This window comes from Cyprinodon tularosa, unplaced genomic scaffold (assembly GCF_016077235.1).
Source record: "Cyprinodon tularosa strain WSP-4 unplaced genomic scaffold, ASM1607723v1 ctg44, whole genome shotgun sequence".
In the NCBI taxonomy this organism is placed as follows: domain Eukaryota; kingdom Metazoa; phylum Chordata; class Actinopteri; order Cyprinodontiformes; family Cyprinodontidae; genus Cyprinodon; species Cyprinodon tularosa.
The window spans coordinates 1303470-1322702 of NW_024039163.1; the positions used below are offsets into that span (position 1 = coordinate 1303470).

At 38.6% G+C, this 19233-nt stretch overlaps 1 protein-coding gene across 13 annotated transcripts in view; it reads right to left on the reverse strand.

Moving 5' to 3' along the window:
* LOC119793034 (ELKS/Rab6-interacting/CAST family member 1-like) overlaps positions 1-19233 on the reverse strand; it is a 29204-nt gene that overhangs the window by 5866 nt on the left and 4105 nt on the right. The window contains exons 3-22 of one of the 13 annotated variants that reach the window (XM_038299973.1): positions 19020-19208; positions 13292-13583; positions 12801-12928; positions 12609-12686; positions 12376-12531; positions 12098-12265; positions 11849-12016; positions 11628-11765; positions 11398-11538; positions 11139-11279; positions 10864-11057; positions 10486-10497; positions 9006-9141; positions 8763-8894; positions 8459-8512; positions 5449-5609; positions 5097-5244; positions 1204-1299; positions 940-1015; positions 412-554 (exon numbers count right to left, since the gene is read on the reverse strand). In XM_038299973.1, coding sequence (XP_038155901.1) covers positions 989-1015; positions 1204-1299; positions 5097-5244; positions 5449-5609; positions 8459-8512; positions 8763-8894; positions 9006-9141; positions 10486-10497; positions 10864-11057; positions 11139-11279; positions 11398-11538; positions 11628-11765; positions 11849-12016; positions 12098-12265; positions 12376-12531; positions 12609-12686; positions 12801-12928; positions 13292-13583; positions 19020-19208 — 2559 coding nt within the window. In that variant the 3' untranslated portion in view covers positions 412-554; positions 940-988. Of the gene's footprint in view, positions 1-368; positions 555-939; positions 1016-1203; positions 1300-5096; positions 5245-5448; positions 5610-8458; positions 8513-8762; positions 8895-9005; positions 9142-10485; positions 10498-10863; positions 11058-11138; positions 11280-11397; positions 11539-11627; positions 11766-11848; positions 12017-12097; positions 12266-12375; positions 12532-12608; positions 12687-12800; positions 12929-13291; positions 13584-19019; positions 19209-19233 lie in introns of those variants that run through there. The other 12 variants (XM_038299964.1, XM_038299963.1, XM_038299975.1 and 9 more) reach the window with 12 other exon arrangements.

Genomic DNA, 19233 nt, shown 5'->3' on the forward strand with positions numbered 1-19233 from the left:
TCCGGGTACTCCAGCTTCCTCCCACAGTCAAAAAACACGACTGTTAGGTTAGCTCCACCCATCTTCTCATCAACTCTGGGCAGCTTCCCTGTCACTGCAGAAGTTCACTATTTAAAGCATTTTGCATGTAGGCTGAAGTTTATTGGTTTCCGTTTTATTTGTTATTAGAAAAACAATTTATATAAACAAATACACAGCACAGTTTATGGATTTGTCTCACCCCGTGCTTTACACTTTCTGTAAAAATAAAGTTTGAGTCTGTAATATAGCTACACAATAAATATTTAAAACGCAGTACGTTTTGCTTCACCTCACAGAAAGTTAAAATACAAAAGATTCTTAGATTGTGCCATGGGTTTCCTCAGTACCTGTTCAACTTTCATTTTCTGAAGCTCCTCCTCCCAGTCTTCAGGGTCGCTGTGGTGGTAATGAGAGGGAGGAGAGAGCTGGCTGAGGATGCTGGGGTCTCGGTCATTGCAGAGGTCTGTCAAATGGGCGATGTAGAGTTTGAGCTTGCTGCGGTTCTGGGACAGGGCAAGAAGAGGGGCAATCATCTATAAAGAGAGGAAAAAGTGTCAGAGGAAGAATGTTAGGATGATAGAAACAGGTTTGGATCCAGTCCAGATGCTTCCAAACAATGAAAACACAGTGATCATTACTCTGCATGCATGCATAGCTGTCCATCCCCATTATACATTAGTACTGGGCAGCTTTAGTTTTATCATCAGAAACAAAGTACAATGAGCACCAATTAAAAGCATAATGATGGCATGCAAATTTAACGAACCACAGCAACACGCATGACAGATGTTTCCATTCTTAAACAATAAGACCCAACATCAAATGACATGAAATGCACCACATATAAATGGAGGAAGAAAAAAATGAACATGCCAGTGATGAAAGGGGAAGGATTGGCTTTGTTTAATACGAGCTCACCCTTCTGAACAAAAAGGCTGTGAAAGAGAGGGGAAGGGTATAAGGCTGGCTACGCCCAAATACCCTCCTCATCATCCTGTTAACCACAAGGTTTGCCAGGCGCAGCATTAGAAAAGAAATATGTGGTTAGAGCACACCTACACAATGATCCCTTTGTTCCCTTTACATGGCCGTCCACCAAGCAGTCCAACCTTCTATACTGAAAAGCTCTTTTCAAAGGCTGCTGTCAAAAGAGATCTGGAAACATGCGGCTCGTGGAGTTACCTGATCTGGAGAGGGTTTGTGATTTGTGTGATCGTGTGCAGCCTTTAAGTGATCATCTTCATAGTTGTCGGCCATCAGCTTCATTCTGTTCTGAGTCTGACGATTAAAGACAAGGAAAAGATAGAAGAACTTAAATAAAAACCAGACTCAGTGGAAACATTTTAAAGTACATCTTTTGACCTAATCGAAGGAAAACATGGCTGTTGGAGACAACCTTAATATAGGAACTGACCCATTCTAATTCAGCCAAACCCAAAGACAAAAGCTGTGATCAGCAGTTTCCCACTGAGCCTCTGTCCAAATATGATAATGATAAAGTGTTTCCTATTACTTTTTAAAAACTTACGAGACCGACTGATACAGATTTTCTAAGGTCGATTATTTTGAATCAGTCAAACCAATCCTTGATATGTGCTGCCAATACTTTTGAGACGGTTCTTGGAGCTGATATTGCTAATTTTTCCTTAATTTACTATATGAACATCAAACAACCATAATGACTGTTTGACAAGTCTTAGTTTCAATTAAAAAAGAAACAAATCTAGATTGCTATTATTTTTAACCAGTATTGGGATTTTATTTCGATTTTCCTTTGCACTAACCGCAAACTTGTAGATGTGTCACCACAGGTCTTTAGTTTTTGAAAGCTTGCTTGCCCAGAATCTATTGTTGCAGGACTTTAACTTTTGTGCAAATACGTTTTTACTTCCTAGATGCATGGATCTACTAGCTAGCTACAACTCTCCATCTACCTTTCTGTGTGGTGACAAACCCACTTCAAGCTTTTTACTGCCTACACAAAGGGCTGCATTGAGAAATTTAGTGTCTTAGTCTTGTTAATTATAGTGTGATTAAATTTGGCTGCTTCTTGAAAATTTTGTGTTTTTTTTAAATTGCAATTATATAGAAAATGCAATTAATTGCCCAACCCTAATTACAAATGAAACATAATAATAAGAGTGGATAGCAGATGAAGTGAGCGCTAATGCATCACGTGATCTCAGGCCATGGATTCTAAATGCACCAATGATCCATGATACTCCGATACTGATACAAGGGAAAAAGCTAATATCAGCTAAAAATATTGGCCAGCTGATTTGGTCGCTCTCTGATAAGTATAATGTATATATATTTTGCTGAAAATTACATCTAGACGATCACATATGTTGGATTCCACTACGTACCTGGACCATCGATCAGTTTCTCTGAAAACAACTGTAAACATAAGTGTGGGGCTCAAAGTCCTCAATGTGAAATAGGAACTAAAAAGTGTTCTCTATGAACTTGTGGCTGATATTTATACTGTAAAATAGGCTGATTCCTGGGAAAAACTGATGAAAAAGGCAAAACAAGGGAGCAAAGAGGGGAAGGGCACACTGAGGGAAAGAAAGGAATAAAGGAGTGAAAGTGGAAGGAGAGAAAGGACCGACAGCAGAAAACTGTAGAAAAGGAAGAGCTCATCCATAGGATCAAGACATGAAGTGATTTTACATGTTCTCAATTATTTGTTACAAATTTTAGCTGCTCTAAGTAATGCCAGACTGCACCATGATATATTTCTCTCCCTATGTGATTGCTCCTCTACTTTTTGCTCTTATAAAACGCCAGACTCAAAAAAAAGCTGCAAAAAAACTCGTGCCTCATGCTCCATTTCAGATGCAAACTCAGGCTGCGTTGTGTGTGCTCACATGCAGACAAACACTTTTGTCTTCTCACGCAGACAGAGTGCAAAGCAATATTTCACCCTTTGAAGCAGAAAATCTGACAAAAACTGGGCAAAAAATATGTAATAAATACAAGAAAAGGTCAAAGATAAAAGAGTGAGAGAAGTCAGAGTACAGACTGAATGTGTGCTTTGAGATACTGACTGACCACCTTCAGAGCAGACAGGAATGTCTTAAAGGCATATTCTTTCCTGCATACTTAGAATATGTTGTTTTAACGCGATGATGGCAGCACTGAGTGGCACAACCCTTTTTCACTAGTGAGAAGTGTTCAAAATAACAGTCTCTCCCAGTGGAAAATCCCAGAAAAATATTGAATAAATTAAGAGATATACAAGTAAATAAAATATTTAGAAGATTCATATTTTCTTTTTTTTTTTTTGCAATATTCTGTCACCTTTCTTTGTAAAAGTATGACACCATCTTGAGCTAATTAAGGAAAACCAGAGTAAGTTTGATATGACTTTATTTAAACGGGTCAACTTGTGTTAAAAATGAATCAACGATGATATTAAGTACTATTTAACTGAATGATGACAATAATAACAATATTACACTCACCGGCCACATTATTAGGTACCCCATGCTAGTAACGGTTTGGACACCCTTTTGCCTTCAGAACTGCCTCAATTCTTGGTGGCATAGATTCAACAAGGTGCTGGAAGCATTCCTCAGGGAGTTTGGTCCATATTGACATGATGGCATCACACAGTTGCCGCAGATTTGTCAGCTGCACATCCATGATGCGAAACTCCCGTTCCACCACATCCCAAAGATGCTCTATTGGATTGAGATCTGGTGACTGTGGAGGCCATTTGAGTACAGTGAATTCATTGTCATGTTCAAGAAACCAGTCTGAGATGATTCCAGCTTTATGACATGGCGCATTATCCTGCTGAAAGTAGCCATCAGAAGTTGGGTACATTGTGGTCATAAAGGGATGGACATGGTCAGCAACAATACTCAGGTAGGCTGTGGCGTTGCAACGATGCTCAATTGGTACCAAGGGGCCCAAAGAGTGCCAAGAAAATATTCCCCACACCATGACACCACCACAACCAGCCTGAACCATTGATACAAGGCATGTTGTAGACGCCAAATTCTGACCCTACCATCCGAATGTCGCAGCAGAAATCGAGACTCATCAGACCAGGCAACGTTTTTCCAATCTTCTATTGTCCAATTTCGATGAGCTTGTGCAAATTGTAGCCTCAGTTTCCTGTTCTTAGCTGAAAGGAGTGGCACCCGTTGTGGTCTTCTGCTGCTGTAGCCCATCTGCCTCAAAGTTCCACGTACTGTGCGTTCAGAGATGCTCTTCTGTCCACCTTGGTTGTAACGGGTGGTTAATTGAGTCACTGTTGCCCTTCTATCAGCTCGAACCAGTCTGGCCATTCTCCTCTGACCTCTGGCATCAACAAGGCATTTCCGCCCAAAGAACTGCCGCTCACTGGATGTTTTTCTTTTTCGGACCATTCTCTGTAAACCCTAGAGATGGTTGTGCGTGAAAATCCCAGTAGATCAGCAGTTTCTGAAATACTCAGACCAGCCCTTCTGGCACCAACAATCATGCCACGTTCAAAGTCACTCAAATCACCTTTCTTCCCCATACTGATGCTCGGTTTGAACTGCAGGAGATTGTCTTGACCATGTCTACATGCCTAAATGCACTGAGTTGCCGCCATGTGATTGGCTGCTTAGAAATTAAGTGTTAACGAGCAGTTGGACAGGTGTACCTAATAAAGTGACCGGTGAGTGTATATAGGAAACAATCTTTGGGAACCAGAAAAAGATTAAATAAAAGACTAGGAGAACACTGACCAAAGTTTAGAAGAGTTTATGCGTTTTTAGTTGTTGTTAACTCTGGCTGTGTTATTAACTCATTCTAAAAATGGTTAAGATAAATTTAATCACAACCAAAAGCAGCATATTTGACACAAAGCTCACCATTCTGCAATTATGAATGAAATGTCATTTGCATTTCGGATTAATACAATATATTTAAATTGAATTCCAACCAGTTTCATCTTCACCTATAGGAGGCAGAGTGGGACATACTCCTGGATAAATTTAAAAACATGACAGTGTATGCAAGTACGTAAAAATCTCCCTAAACAACTCGTTTCCTTATCTCATTCATCCCCTTGCTGATACCAGATGGTGTTTCCCTACCTGCTGCTTGAGCTGCTGCACCAGTCTGTCCTTCTCTCGCTTCAACTGAGTCACCTCATCCTGGGTCTTCTTCTTCTTAGAGGATGACAACTCCAGCAGTGCGATGTTAGCATCCTTTTCACTAATGGCAGCCAAAAGTGCCTCCTGCCTGTTTGGAGTAGTTGAAGCACCATAACTTTTAAGTGTACAAGCAGATACCTCAGCCATTGTATTATCCATAGACAATCTCAGCATGCCATCTGGGGAAAGCCAGAAATGGATGACATTTTACTTGATTAAGGCAGAGATCAATAATCGACAGTCTATGGCACCCTACAGAGTGAGTGAGTGACTGTGTGGGCCTGGGTCTTACTTCATCTCCAGCACCTCCTCCAGGTGTTTCCTGCGCTCAGCTCGCAGGGTTGTGAGGTGGGCCTCCTTTTCACACAGAGACTGCTGGGTGGATGCCAGCTTAGCCCTCATGGACTCCAACTCCTGCTTCACCTTCTCCATGGCACCCAGCAGCTCCTCCATCTGGGAACACACATCGATAAAGATCAATGGCAGTCAAGAGTCTAAGATTTTCCCATTAAATTACACAGAGTTTCCAAATGTGAAACAAACTGATGGAAGGGCAGCTGTAGAAACAGTTTTAATTACCTGCTATGTACTGTAAAACCTATTAAAGTAAACGATAGTTAAGAGCAAAACAATTAAAACAAGTAGTTGTACACAGACTGGAATCAGTTTTAATTCAAGGGCGTCTTAAAGGGATAGTTGCTTCTTACCCCCCAGGGGAGGATCTATAAATACATTTCACTATCGTTACCTGTAGTAGAAAGGTGTCATACTGCTGAGAGAAAGCTTATAGCCTGATAGGGGCTGAAGTTTTAGCAATTTAAAACGAGTAAGATTGCTAAAAGAGAGGTTTAGATAGATCCTTTTTAAAATAGTTTAAGGCAGAGTCTATCACTGACCAATCAGAATCTAACCATTGCTAGACATTGTGGTCCAGCAAATACTGTGTAGCAGGAAAAATCAGAAATTAAAATCCATTCTTTTTATGATCAACCATTTTAATACAACCACACTGACACATCTGTACAAGAACAAAACTGTTTAGTGTGGATGTTGCTACTGAGGGAAGAAAATTAGGTTTTAGCTATTGTTTATTATATCGAGGGAGGCCTATTGGCTGATTGGTTTAAGCTACCTCCTAAAAGAGGAGAAAGCAGAAATTTAGAATCCTGAACTAACTTCAGCAAAGTTACTCTGTCTTCAGTCTCTTGAAATGTCTTCTGTCTGTAATGAAACATAATGGATTTTGAAGTGCTGACAATCTTCTAAGAATCTTAGCAATGCTAAATGTGGTGATAGCTGACATATGATGCTTTTTCATCTTGTCATCAGTATGTCAGATTTATTGGATATGTTGTACTCACATGATGCCATGCTCACATTCAAGTTTGGGATCAACTAAGGGGAAAAACTAAGGCATAGTGGTGCAACATGTTTGTCTGGAGAATTGTTGTAAATTAGCTTGCTTCTAAGCTGAAGCAGGTAAATGTATTTAATAAAAACATTTGAAACATTAAACCACTGATTTATGATTAAAGCTTTAGTACTGAAAATTGTAAAATTGGTTTGCAATGATTGCAAATTACAATGATTGCACCTTTCTGGCCAATCTTTAAAAAGCCTAACATGCCAAATCCATTTCTGGCAGACTTGTTGTTCTTTTATAGCCACTAATTATGAAGTTCCAATCTTATTTTATTAAAAAAGTTCAATACCAAATCATTTGAGATGAGGTAGTGCTCTCAAATAAATATTTGAAAAAATAAAAATTTTAAGTTTTATCAGCCACTGACAGTGGCTAATATTCAGAGCCTGTCAGAGGTAGATGGAGGTGATCAATCAGTATCCTAATTTATTTTTCTCCCTACATATTCTCACTATAAAATATGACATCTTTCTCCAACAGTTAAGGAAACCATGTTCAATAACCTCACTTTATATTACCACCAATCCCTTTAACCTCTGGATGCAACACATCCAAGCAAAGAAAAAAGGAAAGAAAACCAACAACGATGTAGTGATGATGGTAGACTGAAATAATAACCCTTCCACATCAGCAGCAGTCCTCCCATTCTGTTCATGAGTGCCAAAACAGAAATGTTAATGCATCAAACCTGTATTTCAAAAGGTAAAACAGCACTGATTGACCGAAGGGCTGGCAAAAATATCCTGCCAAAGCAAATGAGATGAGCTCTCAAGTATTTCCGTGAACACTAAATCATTGATTTCATTTTTCAAACAAATCATGACACAAGAGAAGAGTTGAATAGTTCATCCTCATTCACTGGCTAACTGATGAATACAATGCCTTACAAAGACGTTCATACTCCCCCAAACCATTTTGCACATTATGCAATCATACAACCACAAACCTTCACATCTTTTGGGGGATTTTGTGTGACGGACCAAAGCAAAGCAGAACATAATTGTGTGATATAAGTAAAAAATAACTTTTATTTATGTTTAGAACTGAAAATTAGTGGTAAATGCATCTAACATTTATCTAACGAGTTGCTGTAGAACCACCTTGCACAGTAAAAGACTAAAAGGAGAAATTTTCCTCAATCTTCTTCGCAAAAGTAGCTCAAGCTCAAAGTGGATGGATGGCATGAGAAGATGCTGTCAGATTTTTCCAGAGATACTCAGTTAAAGTCCAGAGTCTCTGGACTTTAATTGAAGCATTTCATTACATGAAAAAGGCTCTCTATATAACCATTATATTGAAACCTATGTTTTAAGGTTCTTACTTGTCAGGAACTAAACCTCTAAATATTCTTCCAGCTTTAAGAGTTTTCCTCTTGCTCTGTAGTTTTGCTCAAACCTACCATCTCTAAAACTCTGACCAGCCTCCCTGTATCTGTTTCCAGCATTCCAAAAGTATAATACTGCCGCCACCATGTTTCACAATGGAGAGGTAGAATTTAGTCTGATGAACAGGGTTAGTTTTCCAGAAACGCACAGCATTTCTGGTTTAATCGCTACCAAATACTATGAAGTTTGTGGTTGTGTCCTGATAAAATGAGTAATTATTTCAAGAAGTATGAATACTTTCGTACGGCTCTGTAGCTTTACTTTACAAGCAAACAGCAGGTAAAAAAAATAATCGCTGGTAGCTAAAGGCTGGAGACACTTTACAAATCCATGCAGTCTTTACAAATCCATGCAGTCTGAACATCAATCCGAAAGCTTTCATATCCACCAAAGATGACCTTTGATATTGCTGCATGAGACTGCATGACTTGTAGAAGTGTTGTTTGTATTGAGCTGCCGACCACTGATGAAGATTACACATACTGGGCTCATACCTTAGACCACTTTAAGTGGGAGAGGTTGGACTCATGCATTGGTTTGAATGAGTGCTTCGGAGAGGCAGTTGTGTAGCAGAAAGACAAGAAAAAAAAAACAACAAGCAAAGATAAAGAAACTGAGAAAGAGGAGGAGGCCAGAAGAGAGGAGGCAAAACAAAGAGAGGTCAACACCGCAAAGACAGCCAAAGGTGAAAGAGAAGGACTTCCAGATACCTTTTTGTGTAAATAGAAATGTTTAGTATTAGCAGCAGCTTCTTGTGGTTGGTTAATACTGACTTATCATGCAGTGTGTGTTAATTACCTGTTTTTCCTGCAGCGATCGTGCAGCCTCTTCCTGTGCCAGCACCATCTCTCGCTCAGCAGTGATCTGAACGCTCTCCCTCAGAGCCTCCTCCAGCTCTTCAATGCGCTCTGATTTCTGACGCAGAGTGTCCTTCACACCAGCGGAAAGTTTAGCTTTGTCAGGCGCTGACGCAACATCCCAGGATTCATTTCCTGCAAACTGTATTCAAGCCTAAGCAATTGACACACACACAAGCCTCACCTTCACCTGCTGGGAAGTTTCAGACAGGTTGTCCTCACGCTTCCTGGCCTCCTCCATCAGTCGAGCATTCCTGCTCTTCTCCACCTGCTCCTTGTGTTTCAGAGAGGCTACCTTTTTAGTCTGGTCCTTCATTTGCCTGCAAACCAATTATTAGAGAGAATATTTTAAATTTTACCTCTTGTCAAACAACTGAAACAATAAACTATATTTAACTCTTAAACATCATAGCTTTGTTATTATTCAGTATAGCAATGCTGTTAAGCTTCAAATGCAAGGGTTTGTTACACATATAGGCACTTTTATCGAAGGGAACATTAAATATTTCATAACAAAGATGTTACGGCTTCATAAAGAATTGGTTATTAAGATATCAACTCCCAGTTACGTTCAAAAACATGATATTGTTTTTAATGAATTATTGCTCACAGACCCTTTTTAAAATCGTACAAGTCTCAATTCTCTTAAAACCAACATTAAAAACAATACAGACTTCAAATCCGACATTTTATTGATTTCCAATGGGGTTCCTCAATTGGAGTTTTATTAAAAACTTTAGTTTTTAATAATCAATTAGGTTTTTCCTGCTTTTGATTCATTTGCATAGAAACTGGTTTATGGTTTGGCAGAAATTGGATAATTTATTTTTGTTTGGACATAAATGAAACAGTTTAAATCTATAATGTCTAAAAAATGTAGTTTAAATGATAAAAAAAAACAACAGATAACTTTACATGACATTGCATGAAGTGATAGTTTAATAAAAAAAAAAATCTAAAAAGAAGTAATCATTTAAAATATTGGAGGCTGTTTAAAAAAAATGTTCCACAGATCTAGGGGGAGGAGTGATTTTTTTTTTATTATAGCCCATTTCTATTATTTTATAAATTTTATCTGTTTATAAGTGACTTATAGGAAAGACACCAAGTCGAGTTGTAAGGAGGCAAAATTAACATAAAAGTAATTAAATTGATGTAAAAAAAAAAAAAAAAGGTAAACAATGAGAAATGGTGATTTTTATAAACAAGTTTTTACAAACTTAAAACTTTGCATACAACAGAAAATGATATAAAATCTAATTTTTTCACTGTTTTATGCTTTTCGAGCTGTAGAGGACCCATTTAATTGTCTAGATTTTTTTCATATTTCTTACCAATCAGGCCTACTTTTAGTTTGTCATTTTATTTAATTGAACATCAAGTATTCATAGACCCAAGTTAAAAATCACACACACAGATATATTGCCTAATTAGGAATTCCATTAGAATTGTAAAAAGTGACAAATGTAAGGTTTGGCTTTAAGTTAAAACCAGAAAATAAATCAAGAACAGGAATATGAAAAAAAAAATGTGTCAGGAATAGAAAAAGGGTGCACCCAGCAGACACTTTGAAGAAACAAGATACCCAAAGAAGAGGAAAGGAAACAAAAGAAGAGGACAAAGTAAAAGGGGTGTTGGGTGAATAGAAAAGAAAGAGCACTAACCTGGAGGCCAAACTGCTCGGGTATGAAATTTCCAGTGCAAAGAAAGCAGTAAAGAGAAAAGAGACTCAGGCTAAGAAACTGAGCATATTTAGATTAGGAAGGAAGAAAAGAATTTAGACTTTTTAGAATGAAAAAATAAGCAATTCAAGAGAGAGGCTGGGCGCTAAATCTTAAATTTTCCAGCCACCTAACACACTGAGTTACTGCAGAATAAGAAAGATGCATTTCAGTTTGATTAAAACTGAGTGACAGAGACAAAAAAATATATAAATGTAATGATTTGTGCATCATCTCTCTGACCATCAGGAATCACAGGCTGAAAGACTACAGACTTTGATCTTAGGGGAAATAAAACTAAAGCTTAAACAGAAACCACACCTCTCCAGCTCACTGATCTTCTTGTCCTTGTCGTTCTTCTCGTTCTCCATTTCCCGAAGTATCTCGAGGAGGCGGTCAACCTCTGCCTGGGCCTTCCCAGAGTCCTCTCTGTGACGGGCCACTTCCTGTTCTAGGTTCCTGATGCGCTCAGCCAGCTCTGTATTGGCTTGAGCTTCCAGTGCTGCATTTTGAGCCTAGGGGGAGGAGGAGAGTCCATTTAAGAACCACAGAGCATGAACTATGAGGTCAATAACTAACAGGATCCGTTATCTCACTCTTTTCAGTTGGTTTTCCAGTTTGAGGCACTCCTCCTTCTTCTGCTCCAAGGCTATTTCCAAACTCTTGAGTTTGGTATCTTTCTTCAGTCCTGATGAAGCCAGGGATGAAGCATGCTCCTTCAGGTCCAACAGAGAGGTCTGCATGCAAAAAGATATTTGTGCTAATAAGGCATGACAAAAAAACTAAAAAAATTAAATTAATCAAAAAAAGATTATCTGTTCTTTGTGAATGTTTAGAATCCCAGCAGTTCCTCACCTCTCTGTCTGACAGGTCTCCCTGCACTAAGCTCAGCTTCTCCTTCAGCTCTTTCAGCTCCTTCTTGGAGCTGTCAAGCTCCTCCGTCTTCTCCCGGTCATCTCTATCGCGCTGCTCCTTCAGACGTTCAATAATTCTTTCCTAAATGAATATGAGAAACGGTAATAAAAGGTGTTCTCAGATGGACACCATACAAAATGGGGGATACAACAGCTAATATCTAAAGGCACCTTTTCTGCAAGTGATTCCTCCAGTGTTGTGAGAGCAGTGTCAGTGTTTGAAGTGTCTGCCTGCAAGGACTTCACCCTCTCCTTTAAGCTGCTCATCTGCTTCTCCTTGTCTCTAAGTTGCTCCTGCAGGTTCTCAATCTGCAAAGCAAACACATTACCAGTCAGTCAAAGCAAACATCCGCCGTAGGAGAATTACTGCATGCTACGTTTTTTAAGATCACCTTTTTCTGCAGCACATTAATTTTGCGCTCCTTAACGTCCAGCATGTCTTTCAGGTCGTGGATTTCTCCGTTCAGGGTTCCTTTCTCCTCTGACATTTCTTGAATCTGTTTGCTCTTCTTATTCAAAGTCGCCTCCTTCTCTTCCAAGCGCAGACGTAAGGCATCAACCTGCACAGCAATAAAACAAATATGATATGAATAAAAAGACTTAAAGAGTAAACATGGTTTCTTTTTGGGGTTGTGTAATACTTCGGTCTGTAAGATGGCAGCGCGCTGCTCCTTGGCAGTGAGAGACTCTTTGAGGACTTCAATGTGCTGTTTGCTGTCAGAGAACTGGTTAGTTAGCGTCTCCAACTTAGTCTGCAAACCAAGGAGCTCAGTGTCCTTCCTGGAAAGGTCCTGCTTCACCTGCTCCATCTGAAAAGCATGAGAAAGAATTAAATCCACTTATTTATGAGAATAAAACTCTAACATGACAAACCTTCCATAGCTGAGTGGACCTTAACTGATCTTATTCTGTCTCTAACCTTGTTTTTCATGAACTTGGTGTGACTGCGGTACACCTCCATCTGCTTCATCTCCTCCTGACGCTCCTCACAGCTCAGGAGCCCATTAGATTTCAGCATTAGAACCTCCTCCTCCATGTCCCTGAGGCTCCGCTCCATGGAATTGATTTTTGCATCCTGGGGTATTAGGATTGTGTAAACAATTAAAGTATGATGTGACCAAGCTGAATAGATGGAGACGGTTAGATCCGCACCTTCATGTCGATAACAGTCTGCAAAGCCTTTGTTTTGGTGGACTCTGGAGTTCCTTCGTATCGACGATGAAGCTCCTGCTGGATCAAATTGTAAAAAGGGATTTCACATTAATTTTTTCCCCCTAATTAGACATAAAATGTTGAGATGGCTAAAGTTCCCTTTAGAGTCAGAATAATCCATCTGGGCCTTACCTCTCTGAGAGCTGTAATCTCCCGATCCCTTTGGTCCAGTAAACTTTCAAGGTGATGCCTGTGCATTTCTGCATCAGCCAGCCTCCGGGTCCGCTCCTGATCTTCCTCTGATGCTTTGGCAGATGGTGCTGTAACACACACAGGAAAAAAAATACAATAAAAACGTAGATTTTGTCAATATAAAGATGGCAAGTAACCAAACAATCAGCACAAAGACACATGATGGAACTTCAGGACTTTTGAAGGAAAAAACAAAACAAGAAACTTTTACACTTCTCACACACAGGAGCTTGGGTATTTAGCTATAGATGATAAACAAATAGAAGAAGGGATAGATAGATGAAATGTTGGATGGAAAAAACAACAGATTAATAACTGGACAGACTGTTGCTGAAGTTAATGGAAGTATGTTGCACATATAGCCCTTTAATAAGTGATGACAAATTATTTTACTACTTCTGACTGGATGGTGTGGATGCTTCTAAACCTACCTTTGCTCTGCAGCATCTCCAGAAGCTTTTTGATGGACTCGTCTCTAGCTACCAGGGTTTGCTTTTGGGTGTCAATCCTCAGCTCCATCTCCTCCAGCGTCTTCCTAAGAAGGAAGAGCTCTTTCGCCTGTCTCTCATGCTCAGCATGCAGTCTCTGGTAGTTCTCCTCTGTAGGCTCAGATGTCAGGGCCAGCTCCCTTCCTTGACTGGCAGGGTCTTGCTGGAGCAGCTGGTTCAGATCCCTCTGGATCCTCAGCTCATCCTGAAGAGCTTGAACAGTCATCTGGAGATGCTTAAAATAGAGAAGGCACATTTTCAATTGGAGTTCTTCATTAAGTCTTCAGAACCCGAAATGTTTGATTTGGAAAAACAAAAATATTTGGAACTGTTGTCTTAAAATGCAAGCTCAGGATTTTAAATTGAGGTTGTGGCTTGTCAAACGACAGGATAAGATTTGGAGAGAGAAAAAAGAAGAGATATGATATGATCCAATTACTTTTACTCGAATTGCTAAATTATAATTTTTCCTATACAGCTACCATTTACAAACTAGTTATACATTTTTCGCAAACCTTTTTTGATACACAGACATGAATAAAACAGAGAAAAATTATCTCATTGTTCAGTTGTGGTTTCTTGCTGGAGTTCAGCTCCATGTGGAATGCCTCGTTATGCAGCACGATGTGAAGATATTAATAAAGATGCGCAAGTCTACTAATGCTGAGCTCCCCCGTCTTTTAGTCTGCTCTCTTTTATGTCCTCATTGAGATCCCCAGGTAACCCATTTAATAATCTCAGCAGGGTAAATACTTCCATAAAGCCACAGTTCAAAGTTATTGAATACATAGTTGGTCTTACAGGAACATCAGCAGACCTGCTGCTTGATCAGCTGACAGCCCATTCTGTGACCTGTCTGCATGTGCATGTGTAGTTAAAGCAGGTAACTGTGTTTGGATCCCTAAAGATGGATTTTAAATCTCATGTGAGAAGTGCCATCATTTTTATGCTCCTACATTCTGATCATCCTAGAGTTGTTAAAAGAGCTTTTATATAAACACTGCTCAACAAATCAACAGGGTAATCAACAAAGTCAATGCAAATGACTGCTGGAATGAAACATTGTTTGAAATGTTCAAGCGTTACTAATAAAAAACCTTTGACATGCCAATTCGACAATTCAGCTTCTTGGATGGAGTCTCGGGAAGCAGAAACCTTGACCTGACAGATTATAGCAGCTAACAAAACATGCTACAGTTTACAGAGTATGTTAGAAGTAAGTTTAAGATTTCAGTTTGAATAATACCATCAGATTAGACAGGAAGAAGTCAAAGAACGTTAACATCTCTAATTTTTTAAATTGCTTTAAAGGTAAAATAGAAAGGAGGGCATCTAGAGCAGTTTTATCGTACGAATTGTAGATTATCCTTTCCTTTCTCCATGTGGCTGGTCTAAATCATGCTAAAAATGCTCCATGTAATAAAAATTGAGAGAATTTTACATAGTTTGGTGGGCGCCTCTAGCGATCCCCAGCTGTGATGTCAGTGTAGTCAAACGTTCTCTCACAGAATCAGTTGGATTCAATATACCAAAGTTGCAATGGCTTGTTTTCTCTGTTCCATTGCTTTAATAAAGTGCCTCATGTCAATAAAGTTGATTTTAAGCTTTTTTTATGAAATATTTCTTTTCCATTAATTTTATTTCAAAACAGAACACTCTGGAAAATGTTCTGAAAGATAATGAACTTCCACCGGCTCTGCATAAGATCAAAGAACATTAAGCAGTGGTGATTAAACCAGCAAGCATGAAATAAAACCACCAGGACTCTGATTGCTTCGTATTTGTCCTCATTAAAGGATAAAAACTCCATCACAAAGGTGAATTAATATTGACTCGCTATGTAAAATGACTTCTTCCTGACTGAAATGACCTCACGGCATCCCTCAGTGGGTCCATGACCGAATGAGAAACTTTGGGTTGTCTGCTTTCTTAGTGAATTATTTTGTGCTATAAACAACAAAATGCTGGACAGTTTTTCACTTGTGATGCATTTAATTTGTACATACTATCAAATTATAAACTATAAGTATGTGTTTTCTATTTGAAACTTAACAGATGACAGATTAAGTACTCAATATGGCATGTTGAATTTCTTATAGGGCCAAGCAATTAATTTATATTTGGAATATAAAGGCAATTTAACTAAATGTCAAATTTTCGAATAACAAAGTTACTCAGTTTTGGTCTGATTAAATTAACAAAAGTAAGACGTGGATTTTCCCACTCATGGAAGTGAGAGTAGCACACTGATTCATGCATCCGAGTACAAACAAGAAGTTTTCCAGGCATCTGAAACAGTAAAGTTCTGTGACTCTGAACTCTGGACAAGTAAGCTTTCAAGGCCATGAAAACAATGACGAATCTACATGCTTCTGGTTTTTGCAGAGGAAGAACAAAATAGTATCACAATATTGGCTGAAAAAAAATATATATAATAATTTAGATTTTTGGCAAAATCATTTAGCCACTTAGCCTTATTGTTTATATGCAATAACAACTGTTAGGAATAATTACTGAAATATAAATATCACTGTAGTAATAATCAAGTCAAATAAGTGAGCATCCCAAAGCCCCCCGTGTTCCTCATGTGGCTCTTTGGGAAATTGAAATAAAATACTTATTATGAACAAAAAAGTTAATCTTTATTTCTAATCAAAAACAGGTGATTTGTGTTACCAGGAGAAAATCATTGTGTCCAATTCTGTTTAAAAACTCCCTCTTCATAAATCTAGCCATGTCTTAATTCCTTCAGACAAGCTCTATAGACAGCATTACATTTCTTGCACTGAGAAATGCAAGCAGTGAAATACAATCAGCCCAGTGTAGTATTGCATTGTTTGCGGCATCTGACGCCACGGCATTTGGCAGGGCTGCTGTGAGACCGTAACACGAGGTTGTGTTACGCTCTGGTCTAAACCAGCTGGGAGCGTTTTTCAGAAGTCCAAACAAAGAGAGAAGTCAGTGTCTGCCTTCATTTTGCTCTGTCCTCCAAACCCCTCCCTTTTCTTCCTCCCTTTGTCAATCTGTCCTTCAGCCTCCACCAGTGCACATCTTTCTACTCCAGACTTGCTAATCGACTACCTTCTCCTCCTTCCTCCACTCTCACCAACCATCCCTTTCTATCACCCTCTCTGCCCCGTGACTAAGGCTGACTCACTGCTGTGACTACACCGATCCACCACCCCCCTCCTCTTCCAGATATACCTACAGGCAAAACACACACACCTTGTCCCTTCCTCAGCCCCCATATCCCCCCCCCCCTCTGCCTGAGATCAAATGCATAAAAGCAGTAACTAGACTCATCTTAACACCAAGCTACTTTTTTTTATTTTACAGGCAAAGCAAAACACGATTAGGATCAAATCAAGTACTAAACTACAGCAGTGACAATAACTGCAACAACAAGCAAACACAAAGCTGCAAATATGCACATTAATTTGGGCCTCCATCCAGTGCAAAGTCTGCAGTCCTCACCAAAGCCATAATCAGTGGCCATGCCTTTCCCTTTCTCTGTGCATGCCAGCGTGGGAGGTGGAGGCAGACGTTTCAGAGCTGACATCTTTAAATTAAAGCTCCTACTGATTAGCCCTGCGCTGGTCGGGCGTAACTGGGAATTAGTCTGGAGTGTGATTCTGTGAGTCAGCAGGGGTAAAGGCAGCGAATTACTCAGAATGCCTCCCCATCTATTAAGAATCACAGTTAAACAAAGACTATTTGTCTTCGTTAATGAAAGCTAATTTCTACGATTGCTACAACAAAGGCTTTTAGAAAAGGCCTCGACTGTATATAACGCCATAGCAAGAGACATATTATAATATTAATGTTATCTGAAGCACTTTTCTAATGTTAGTGATCCATAAACAGATGAAATTCCATAAATACAAAAAAAAGTCAATTAACATTTTTAATGTAGCAATAAAACAATGTTTTGTTCTTAATTCATATGAAGTGAAGCTCCTTTAACGGCTAAAAATTTTATCTGTCATATCTCATAAAAAAAAAATAAAAAAAAAAAAGTTAAATTGCAGAAACCACAGGAGTAAACAATTTAAAGAGCAACTGTTTAATACTGCTACCCAGTTCATGACCATTTTACATGCATTTATGTTTGCTACCAAGTAAAGGAAAATCCACACAGCAGACCTGCGTCAAACATAAACCTAAGTATAAAAAGTTTACAGCTTAAAAGGTAGGGCTGGGTGATAGTATTATCATTGTGATTTAATTGAATTCAATATTGGTGATATGACTTTTTAATAAGAAGAAGAAATACAGTCTATAAACAGCATTCATCATTGTCTGATCTTTCGGGTTTTACGCAGTTTAATGAATTTTTGTTTTTTAAAAGCCAAAATTTCTTAAATGTTAGGTTGGAGGATTTTTATTAAAAGTGGCACAATAATTGAGATAGGTTTGTACAGGAATCTGCTGAGGGCATTGTTGGCAATCTTCCTGAAGCTTTTACTCTTTTTCTTTTTAGTGATATAGAAATATAATCATACCGACCGTATTGTTAATTCTATAGTCTATTGTTGGTTCTATAACTTCTAGCCCTAGTTTAAGGATATGAAAAGTTTCTAGTTAAAAACATACTTTAAAGAGATCAAAGAAAACGTCACAGCCTTTCTCTTGCTGTACGAAGCACGAAATAATGTAGCACTGCACTGCCCCACCTGTTGCGCCTGTAGTCTGCTGAATTAAAGGAGGAGGGGAACATTTTAACCTGCTTTAAAAGAAGAAGAAAAAATTCTGTCGTAAAACCTAGAACAGAATGTCTGTCTAATCCTAATGAATTATCCAGCTAATGCAGTTCCATTACTATTAGGCAGAACAAAAACAATACTCAAGACAATAGGAATTTGGAAAGTAGTACAAAACATATAAAGATGCTTCTTGATTTTAGCCTTTGATAATGTTTAAAATTCAGAAAAGTGTCATAAACAACATTTGATCTCTTTTTTAATAAAGTCTTCCACTACTCCTGCTGTAGTAAATATATTTATTACATCCTGTTTCAGATTAAAGCAATAAAAACATTTTAGATGTATAATAATTTTTTGTGAAAATATAACAAACCAAAACCTGAACATACTGTAAAAATCTCATACAAACTGATGCAGAGTTAGCAGAATCATATTGTTGAAGCGGAACATCCATTTATAGAAAGCAGAATGACGACAGGTTTCAATATAGATCTGTTCCCCATCTTCCATCTCTACTTTTGTTCAAAGACTTTGTAGGATCCTAATACCTTAGGACTCCGAAGTAAAAAAACAAAAACAAAAAAACAATGCATATTTCTAAAGACCTTTATCTGCATATCTGACAAATATTTTTTAGACTGTGAAAAATTCAACATCCCCCATCAAAAAGGCCCTACTATCACATTTTATTATGCTCACCACTTGCAGCACTTTCCAAAGCATACAAAAAACGGTAATGCACCATTAAATTTTACATCCCTTTCATCTACAAAGCACAAGCATATAGCTTCACATAAGAGGATTAACTAGATGTTCAGAACCAGATTCAAAACATATACAGTAGGAAAAGGGAGAGAATGAAAGCTGTAAAACATTTCTGTAAAAAAGAGAAATGTGTTTTGTGATTTTTTCCCCCGTTCAAATGCGATGCTTGTGATGCATCTGACTGGATTAGAGCAAAGGCTCACCTGCGCTTCGTCCTGAATAACGCGATACTGCTCCTTCCAGACAGATATCTTGGAAGCTTCGTCCTTCCTTAGGGCTCGCTCTTTCTTTAGCTCTGGGCTCCAGAAGGTTTTGATAGAGTTCATGGAGGAACTCAGTTTGCTCTCTTTCACTTCAACCTCTCGTCGCAGCATCTCATTCTCGCGTAGAACCTGATGGAACAGAAAAAGAACTGGG